This window comes from Azolla caroliniana, unplaced genomic scaffold (assembly GCF_043228905.1).
Source record: "Azolla caroliniana isolate FFs.n. ecotype wild unplaced genomic scaffold, voAzoCaro1.0.p SCAF_7, whole genome shotgun sequence".
Lineage (NCBI taxonomy): Eukaryota > Viridiplantae > Streptophyta > Polypodiopsida > Salviniales > Salviniaceae > Azolla > Azolla caroliniana.
This window is the reverse complement of record NW_028230442.1, coordinates 20,435,807-20,446,511: the sequence shown is the minus strand read 5'-3', so window position 1 is coordinate 20,446,511 and position 10,705 is coordinate 20,435,807. Positions and strand designations below refer to the sequence as shown.

Sequence of the window (10,705 nt, the reverse complement as noted above, 5' to 3'; positions counted from 1 at the left end):
ATAATGTTTGAATGGACAAAGAAAGTCAAGGCCCTACTTATGGAATGACATTAAGAGTGATCTTATTGAGATATATTTGATTCATACTTTCAATATCTTGAGTTCTCCTAGTGCTCATAAGTTTTCTAACTTTTGTCACACATATACATACATACCATTCAACTTTTACATACATACATACATACATACATACATACATACATACATACATAAATACATACGGAGTGGTGAAGTACATTCATCTAAAGTTTTGTATATTTTTTTCAAATCCGGGGTTGATTACATACATACATACATACATATGTGATTACACACACACACACACACACACACACACACACACACATGTGCATACATGCCTAGGTAAACCATCCAAAACAAGCCAAGTGGCCAAGTCAATGACCTAGAGGTTCAAGATGATTATGATAATGAGAACCCTTGGGATGATAATGATCATAATAACTCTAGGTCTTTTTTATATTATTAATATGCCATAGCTTTATTTTGTAAATGATTGTCATTACAACTCTATTTTGTCAATGATGATTATCATGATAAGTGCAAGACACCTTAAACACTTTTTATAATTTAACCAACAATATAAAGTGTACCTACCCAACATGTCTATAGTTGAGAAAGAGAAATATGACCTAATATATGATGTGTGGAGTTGACATCTTCAATTGGTATTACCAAAAGACCATGGGTAGAGAGAGAAACACAAAGAGAGATAGGTAGATCGATAGATTCTATTATCGTCTTTGGAGGTCAAATATGACCTATGAGACCAAAAATATTACATTTTATGTAATACATGTGAAAATGAGTAGCGACTCTTGATGTTCAAGAACTTTGCTGATGACTGTTGCAATCAAGATTGCACATTGTGGTTGAGACATAAATTCGCACAAGGATTGGGTTTGGTCAAAGATGTGTGGAAAACATGGTCAAATATGATCAAAGGCAAAGCACTGTATTAAAATGTGATACTCAAACTCTCGAACTTGTTTAGGGCAAAGTGCACACACACACACACACACACAGAGGAGTAGCTACAAAGAGAGAAAACATTTGAATCAATACACACCTAATTTCAAGCATGTAAGGATCTTCATTGGTTTAAGAATGGAAACATCTTTTGAAACGACAAGTCGATACAAGTAAAGCTCCATGTTATTGGGACATTAACTTCTAAATCTTAGAATAAATTTGAGCATCCTTCTTTACCTCTAAGTTGCGGGTTGAGGAAATTGAGTTAAATTGCTGCTTTTCATACCACTGTAGTAATATTATGCACATTATGGTTATTATGCTTATAGGGTGTGGAGGGGAATGTTGAGTAGTTAGATCGTACTAGGCTTAAACATGACATGTCTCTGTGACTATTCTCTTCGTTATGGTTACAAGGTCCTTGTTGATGATTTATCAATATGATTTGATGGTTTTGTAGTGCCGAATAATTTCCTTGGGTCTTTTTGTTTTCGAAAGCACTCATGTAATTTTCCTCCTACAATAACAAGCATGTACCTACATTATATATTACTGAACATCTTCCTTTTAAAGCTTCGTGACAATAAAGTATGTACCAGTGCACACTAAAAAACTTAATTCCTAACTGTCAAAATTTCACGGCTATGTTTTAAATGTGTTTGTATAATGCATAGAAATGCCTACGTATACATACACACAAATATAAATAAAGATGCACAAATGTACATTTATATATAGAAACACAAATGCGTGCATATGTATTTGTATATAGGTATACACATATTTTCTTCACAATGGGTGATATTATGAAAGAGAAATCTCAAAGTAAAGAATTTATAGTACATGTCGTGCACTCAACGAATATGAGAGCAAGTGTCTACCAATAAAATGGGAGACAAAGAAACATTTATACTTAAGTACCACAGACGATACAAATGTACACACAAACTTACATGTTGCATGATCCATATATACATACACAAAAACACATACCTATACACATACACATATATGTATAGCGAGATATTTGTTTTATGTATAATTTACTTACATTGTTTCCGATTGGTTGGTCTTGCATATTGTTACCCTCAATATTATAGAAACTGGAGTTAACTTCACTAGATGGCGAAGAATTGTGATTTAGGATGTGCATGAGCAATGAATGGTTATTGTTTGCACCACTTCGTAAATTTTCATGGCGATCATAATCCTGTAATGTATTAGTATTATTGGAATGTTTATAATAATGTAAAGTATTTGATGGAAGACGTATCAAGGTTTTGGTTGAATTATAAGAATAACAATTAAGGTTGTGATTCGGGTAATAGTTACGGTGACTAATTAGTGGATCATCTGTGGTGTTAGTATTGAGGTTGTGAATATTATTTGAGGTGAAGATCTTTGCTATGTCATATCGACTCATGTCAAAATTTGTGACCACATTTGCACCTCGGAACTTTATAGCTGCTATATCATATGCCTCTGCGGCCTCCTCTTGTGTCCCTACAAGCCAACACACCATTGAACATGATTGTATGAAAAACAACGTAAAGCTCGAGATATATCAATATTAAGTCCATAAATGCATCCACCATGATCATATTTATAGCTACTCTTAATGACTCCACATCAGCATTGTGCAAAAAGGGACATCATAGACGCTCATTCACTAAAATACCGTGCGAAATGTTAGATTGGCCAAAGGGTAGTGGGCCGTCGCATGATGCAATGTTGTTTTTTCTGTGCATCATTTCAGTTATTTAATGACCTAATGGATCGTGTAATGATTTCAAACATTTAATGAGTTTTATCATCATTCATCAATTTATTACCTGTGATTTATGTCACCTCCTTTGATACAACAACATGATGCTTTTTCATTTATTTAGTTTTGGATTATTGTCGTAGTACAAAGAAAAAAGAGTAGATTCCAAGCTTCAAGGAAAATGTTTTGCAAACTATTACATTACAAAAAAAGTTATACAAAAACTTTTGAAGGAAGTTAGTCAATTAATGTTTGGAGGAAGTTCTCATTGTCTCAGAATGGATTTACTTTTCAAATCATTTTTACTTATAGGCTCAAGTTAATGTATTGAGAATCATGTCTATTCAAATGTTTAAGTGTGTCATTACTAGATCTTGTAGGGTTGTATGACATCTCATTCAATAAATCTAATATATGGTGATGATTAACTGCTTGTTAATCCCCCCTCTCACATGCATTGATGGCCTCCACCTCTTCTCTCTCCTTCTAACCCTTTTAGCTAAGCATGTGAAGGTACTTTTTTTTTAATGTAAATGGTGCAATAATACACCATAATGAGGAAAGGGGTAGGTCATTCATTGTAGAGCCATACATGACTTATAATAGATAGCCTACCTATTAACAAAGGCACAAATAATTAAGACGAAGGAACGGTAAGAAAGGTAAGAAATCTCTCTCTCTCTCTCTCTCTCTCATTGAATTGACTAATGTTACTCGCGATCTTTGTCGACTTTAGATATGAAAATTCCAAGGGAAGAGACAAATTGATTAGTAGTATATAAGGATTGCCAATCTTCATGTCTATTGTTGATAAAAATGTAGTACAATTGTATCTACCAAGATAGCGAAATAAAAGAATGTACACATATAGTTTAAAACCAAAAGTAACATATCTCCTATTATATTAGAATAAGCACTCATTGGATACATGACCAAGCTATGAGGTGTTTACACATAACACACTTGTTGAGCCATCGATGATTGGTTTAATTCAATTATTTGTAATTTATAGTATGGTGTGTGTGTGTGTGTGTGTGTTCTAGGCAAGGTTCTTTGTACGATAAACTATGTTGGTTCTTACTATGTTGTGAGTTCAAAGGTTCGACAATCAACAAACCTATACTTTGTCCATGAAAACTTCCCTAACATCATTTACTAGCCTTTTATTAAGCAATATTATGTGTTGAAATGTTACTTCACTTGAATATGACTTATAATTACCGAAAGTTCCAAGATATAAGTCCTTGTTTCCAGCTACCCTCCCTATTCGAGCTTGCCATCGTCCATGTTGATGATGTCTACAAAAAACTTAAATTATCTTAAGCTGAAAAACAAGATCAAAGAGGGATAGAACAAAAGACATATAATTGAGGCGGTATTGAACACTCGTTTATTCATTATTTGCATGACTTGTGAATTCAAATAAAGATGGACCAATGTTTTTAGTTTTAAGTAATGCTTTAGTCTTTTGGTGGGAAACACCAAGGTGAGGTAGAAACCCACAAAAATACTAATGCATAGTGTTGTTCTCAAAAGCACTCAAGAAAACTTGAAAGTTGTCAAATAACATGGAGTTGAAGAAAACCATGCAATGCATGCCACCAATTGAAGAAGAGGAGTTCATTGATTGCATGTTCATAAAAAAGACCATGTGGTTAACATGATATCCATATAGTCCATAATCCCCACAAATTTATCCAAATGAAAATTTGGATGTACTATGAAGTGACTTTGGGAATGAAACCAAATATCCTAAAGTGCTTTCCAAAATCAAGTCTTGAGAAACAACTAGAGAGTTGTTGCCTTCCCATTTTCAAAATATTGACTTGCTTTCATGGAAATATCAAAACATTTTCCCTACTCCCATCACATTCTCAACTTGATGACAAAATTTATATGCCATTGTCTTCTCATTTTAATTTTCAAAATGGAAGGTTGGCCTTGTTCTTTTAGATATCCCTCTATATATGCGAGTTATAACCCATGACACAAATAAAGCAATTGCAATGTTTGTGTTTGTAACTCCATCAGGTCTAGGTTGTGAATGTTTTTGAATGATCAAACGATTCACATCCAAATTCCCAATTGTAGAAAGTAGTGTATGTGTCCTCATAAATGTAATGTAGGCCATGTTATCCCTACTATAATATGTACAAAATGCATTTGGTTTCTTTTCTATATGTATATTTGGACTAACAAAATGTAATCTAAAAATAATCGAGACAAGAATGAGGAAAGACAACTTATGCATGTCATTGACTATTAGATTGATGTTTGCTAACCTTGTGACACCACGATAAACTGATGCTCCCCTAGAGAATCCACTACTTTTCCTTAAAAAACAAAGCCATTCTGTGTCGTTAGCTTATGTAAGAGAATATAATAAATGTGTAACAAATATATCCACCTATAATGAGTCGTCAACTTACCTTCGTAATGAAGCAACAAACTCTTGTCTAGTCACGTTCTTCATTTCTTCAAGTTCTTTTTCATAATCTTCAAGCTAGTAGAACATCAAAATCAACTTATCATCAATGAAATCATAGTCACCAAACCATGTAGCTAGGTAGGAAAAACTAATTACTAATGTTTAACATATATGTCGAGGGTGCATGAGGCCCCTCAAAAGCAAATCACTAAGCATGTCATATGTATATTAGAGATTGATGGTTTGGAATGTAATTGAACACCGCAATCCATCACCTAAGTATCATTTGACCCCTAGTTTTGTGAGGAGGGCCGAAATTGTTTCTCAAACATTAAGTTGACAATATATATTCAAAATACCCTTTTTCATTTAAATCTAGCTCTTTCTACAAATGTAGTGGAACCTAAAGAACAATGAGCCATGCCACATGCAACAAAATGTCATTTTAGTCCGTTGGCTTTGATACATGAGTTCGGGTTTCTAGTAGCTCTTGATATTTACCATGTGACTTTTCTACCAAAGCATTGTATGAACAAAGTTATGTACATCTAGATTTGTTACTTTACAACTATTACTTTTTGTAAGAGAACCCTAAGACAATGTACTTGAGGATATGTAACTTGATCCATATTTTTGTGGGTAGGGCATGGAATAGACATGTCATAAGTTGTAACTACTTCACATAAAGCGTTTTAAAATAAAATATGATAATGCACAAAATATTAATAAAAGTTACACACACCCACGACCATATTGTATATGGTTATGCTACTCACATAAACAATTCCCAATCAGATTGAGATAAATATTGTAGGATCTCATACAAACATATGCTAGTCTGCACAGATTTTAGTATGATCTCACAAAATCACGCATGCTAGTAAGAGCCATATAAGTACACAATTTTAAGTTGGGGTGTTGACTTTAAAAGATACGCATATTAGTGAGATAGAAAATGACTCTTTACTTTAAAATGTTTGTCTAAACGTCTAAGCGAAGCAACAGTGAGGAATAGCTAAGAATCACCTGAAAGTTGATACTCGTAGTAGGACCCCAATACTTTAATGCTGCAAGGTCGTATGCTCTAGCTGCCCTTTCTTCTTTATCATAGCCACCTAGATTACATGTTTATATTTTGTTCGCATGAATAGCAAAATTAATTATATTAGCATTGGTGTCAAGATTGGCTAAGTACGTTAAATTTGAATTCTCAATATGAAAAAAGTTTCAATAGCCTTATTACTTTAATGGGATAACCCATGTGCATATTTTTGGACCTTCTAAGGCATTCAAACTAAAGTTTATATATCAAACACTTCTATTATTTAAATGAAGTAACACATCGTAGTACCTAGGTACACTGCAGGTCCCACGGTTCCCGTGTTATCATATATTGAATCAACACATGACAAGAATCAACAATGAAAAACAATCAATGTTAGTAAAGGGTAATCAACAACTCGACTTACTTGGAATCATATATTGTCTAGACTCTATGCATGTGCATGTGCTTGTGTATGTGTGTGTGTAAAAATGTGAAATGATGACGCAAACAAGTTATTTCTCCGAAGATGGAGACCACAAATCTTAGCTATGTATGTTGATGAAACTAATTTTGTTCTAGTGATGAGTCAAAAAGATACAAAAGTTCCTACACCAACATTTGATGGTCTTCTAGATGGTTACCAATTCATTTTATGGGATTGAAATTCCCTTTACAAATGTGTGGCCAGTTGAGCAAGTTAAGGACGACGGTGGACAATGAGGGCACATTCTGGGTTTTTTGTTTTTTTCATTTTCCCGCCTACCAACTAGGACTTCTCGTGAATATGCACAGAGTCACATTTTGGATTCCCTTCATATCATGTATCGGGGTCCACACTTGTCGGACATCGCTAATTATATAGGACGGTGATGACACGATTTGTCAATTTATTGAACTATTCCGTTCACAATGTGTCTAATTGTTGGACGAGTCTGTCCACAATGTGTCCAATTGTGGGACGATTATGTCCACAATGTGTATAATTGTTGCGCGATTATGTCCACAATGTGTCTAATTGTTGGACAATTTTGTCATCATGTCTAATAATTATTGCATGTTCATGACACCTCTATGCATCGAACCCATTGGATGATGAAGTGCCTACAAATGTGTCTAATGACACCTCTATGTATGGAAGCATTTCTCTATTTTATTTGTCTGTAAATATTTTGAACAAAGTTTGGCTGTAACATCTTTTGCCCTTGGCAATTAATTCTGTCTCTTCAGTGTAGCTAGATAAATAAGTAAAATTAAATCAATAAATAATTAAAATAAAATAAATAATAGTAATAATAATAATACATAATAGTAAATACATAATAATAATAAGAAGAATTGGTATATGTCACCTTGCCTTCCTTTTCTGGTCTGCCCTTCTCTCCTGGAGCCCACAGATGGGCTTCAAATCTGCCAGTCCATCTATGCCTATAATTTAATTTCAGTTAAATCAAGCTTCATTAATTAATAAACTAAAGATCAAATAATGAATTCTTTAAAACTTAATCAGTTAAAATTTCATGTAAATGTGTTTCTGTCAATGCTTGGCTTCATTTATTTGAGATACATGTAAATAAATTTGAATGTATAAATGCATCTAATTGCATAATATTGGTTACAAGAAGAAGATAAGAAGAAGAAGAAGAAAATTGGCTGCAAATGATTGCTTAAGGTAGTTATAATTTCTTAAAATTAAGCTCCATCTGAACAAAATTTAATTAATCCACATTGAATATAATAGAAATAAATTTCTTTTTCTGATGGCTCACTTTGTGACCCCTCTATACATGGAGGTCCTAATTTGTCCAAATGTTTCAATCGACTTCTGGGGCTTTGATGGCGCACTTGCGCACGGAAGCGTCGTCGAAACTTGTGCGGCATTAGCATTAGGGTTTTGATTAGATTTAATATGAGTATGAACAAAACCGGAAGTGTTGTGATTAGGGCTATGACAATGACAACCTAGAGGATCTTCCATGGTAAAAATAAAATTAATACTGTAGTTGTGATTAGTATGTTTGATTAATATTAGTGTTCTTTATTTACTAGGAGTGCTCTTTTCCATACAAGAAGTGATATATATATATATATATATCATTATATGTATGTATATGTATGAGTATAAGTATATGTATATGTATAATGTATAGGTATACAATATATGTATGTATATTGTATATGTTTGATTAATATTAGTGTTCTTTATTTAGAGGAGTGCTCTTTTACATATAAGAAGGGATATGTATATGTATATGATTGAGTAACCGATTAAAGTTAAAGTCATAAATATGGTAGTGTTGTTGATTGGTTATGCATTTGTGTCACCCTTTGCTCTTTTTTTGGGGGGGGGTGGGGGAGCTTCTACTTATTATGTGTATACACACAGCCTACACACACCCATTCAGTCTCTAATTATTAGCCGCAAATGTGTGGATGGACAATATGTTGGATTTCCCATGACATACATTTCATTGTGAGTGTCCCCACCTTCTAGTAAAGAGAGGGAAGAGATTGAGAGATTGTGATGTGGGTAACTCTCGACACACACCGGATCACGTGGCTTGTAGTTTAGGAGATCTAATAAATTGTATACATAAATGTACATAGGAAAAAATAAATTGAACCCATGACCCTAGAGAGAGAGAGAGAGAGAGAGAGAGAGAGAGAGAGAGAGCGAGAGAGAGCGAGAGAGATTGATTGATTTTACAAGCCTCAAAACTTGATTTCTACGGAAGAAGTTTACATTAAACACCTATTAACCGACAACCTTGATAAATATCTTATCCTCATGATTCATCATGTCGTTTTATATGAAGGTATTGTTCACACCAACACGCAAACCCTCTCAAAATGCACCCGCATCCAAATTAATCGAGCAATACACACTGGAAGATGTAGAGGAAATATGGTAAGGACCAATATGGTTGCTTTATGAGGACATGACTATCACATCATGAAATAAATAAAAAGAACAAGAAGATGCTCCACATGGGCCCATACAAAGAAATCTCGCACCTCCGGTGACTTAACATCAAACTCAGCACATCCTCATCTACATAGTACATGCTTTCTAGAGTAGCGCATGGTCTAATACTACCGAGTTATTTTTTGGAATAAAATAAAATAAAATAAAATACTACCGAGTTATCTAGGCCCTCCTTTTCCTTTTTAAAACCCTTTTGCCTTTCCACCTTACTTATCACACTGATTTTTTGTTATCGACTAGGAATAAAAAGCAAGAAGATCAAATAATGACTCATTAACTCAATAAGTACATGTCCCTTCGACAAGAAAATGCAAAAATTATCTATATTTCTAATCAATAGAAGTATTTTGAATTTGAATGCTTGTATTAAATCTCCGAACTATATGTAACCTAAAAGTTCTTAATAATAAAAATTACATATAGACCTTGATAATAAAAAGTTAACATAAATAAGATAACAGTCTCACTTCCTAGATTGTAAATCAAATGTCAGCGGGAGAAATTTTGAGATGCCTAAAGAACACTACAAGCGCCAAAAATGTATAAAAGACAAAGTCTTGGAAAAGTTGGATGAATGGATATACATATGTTGAGGAAGCCAACCATGGGTTGAAATCCTCATGGACTATGTGATGTGTGCAGACTTAAGACCCTAGAATTATTAGATGATGCTTCTTGCTTGAGAGGCCAAAGGTTCCAAGAAAAAGTTGGGTACTCTTAAAAATTGGTCATAAGGATCATATGATGCGTGTTGTTGATCTATGACTATGAGACTTCTCATAGTCACTTTATGCCACAAAAAAGTCAAGTGATACTAGTTTCCTACATGATCAAAGACATCAAGAAAATATGGGTGAACATTGATTATTTAGTAGGAACGGATCACAGGAGGAAACCTCAACAAACCATGTGATGTGTGTTGTGATCTAGGTTTGCGTGGCTACTTTAGGCCCCCAAAAATTGGTCATGGCTAGAAACCCCAATGGATGGGGTGATGTATATATGCAATTCACGGCCTTGTAGTTGATTGAAGACACTTCATGACCTACAGAAGTTGGCGATAAATGTTCCCTATGAGACTAAAGGCCCCAAGAAAAGTTACCTTAACTTGGGGTGCTTTGAGAAAATAGGCATGGGTAAATACCGCAAAAGGACTAAATGATGTGAATATGCGGAAGAGACTTTGAAAATCGACCACATATTAATAAATAAGGGAACATAAAGAAACTTCAAGGCACAAGAGTTTCATAAAGTGAGGTGGAAAAAGAAGGAAAGTTTCTTCCTTAAGCATTAGAAAATTAAGGGATGTTTGAAGCGCATAATGTGATAAGCGTGGATGGCTCCACACCTATGAATAAATAAAGCATTGTTGCACTTCCCTAAGGGGAATTCATAAGATGGAGACAATCACAATCATTCTCTATAGGTCTAATGTTGTATGGTTTTGTTGAATGCCTAGGTTAGATAATCACCTATAAAATTTATATAAAATTT

The 10,705-nt window shown here is 34.0% G+C and overlaps 1 protein-coding gene across 1 annotated transcript; it reads right to left on the bottom strand.

The window, feature by feature from the left end:
- Positions 1–1,191: 1,191 nt before the first annotated feature.
- LOC147862273 (AP2-like ethylene-responsive transcription factor TOE3) lies at positions 1,192–6,662 on the bottom strand. Its single transcript, XM_087323087.1, has 7 exons — positions 6,653–6,662; positions 6,210–6,298; positions 5,185–5,258; positions 5,038–5,088; positions 3,977–4,053; positions 2,042–2,493; positions 1,192–1,278 (listed from the first exon to the last, which is right to left on the bottom strand). The coding sequence occupies exons 1-7, from the start codon at positions 6,660–6,662 to the stop codon at positions 1,192–1,194; spliced, it is 840 nt and encodes a 279-aa protein (XP_087179213.1).
- Positions 6,663–10,705: the final 4,043 nt, after the last annotated feature.

Coding starts and splice junctions, on each gene's coding strand:
- LOC147862273 (XM_087323087.1), bottom strand. Junction 2,494..3,976: donor CTTATATCTTGGAACTTTCG/GTAATTATAAGT, acceptor GTTGGCTTGTAG/GGACACAAGAGGAGGCCGCA. Junction 1,279..2,041: donor ACCAACCAATCGGAAACAAT/GTAAGTAAATTA, acceptor ATATTACTACAG/TGGTATGAAAAGCAGCAATT.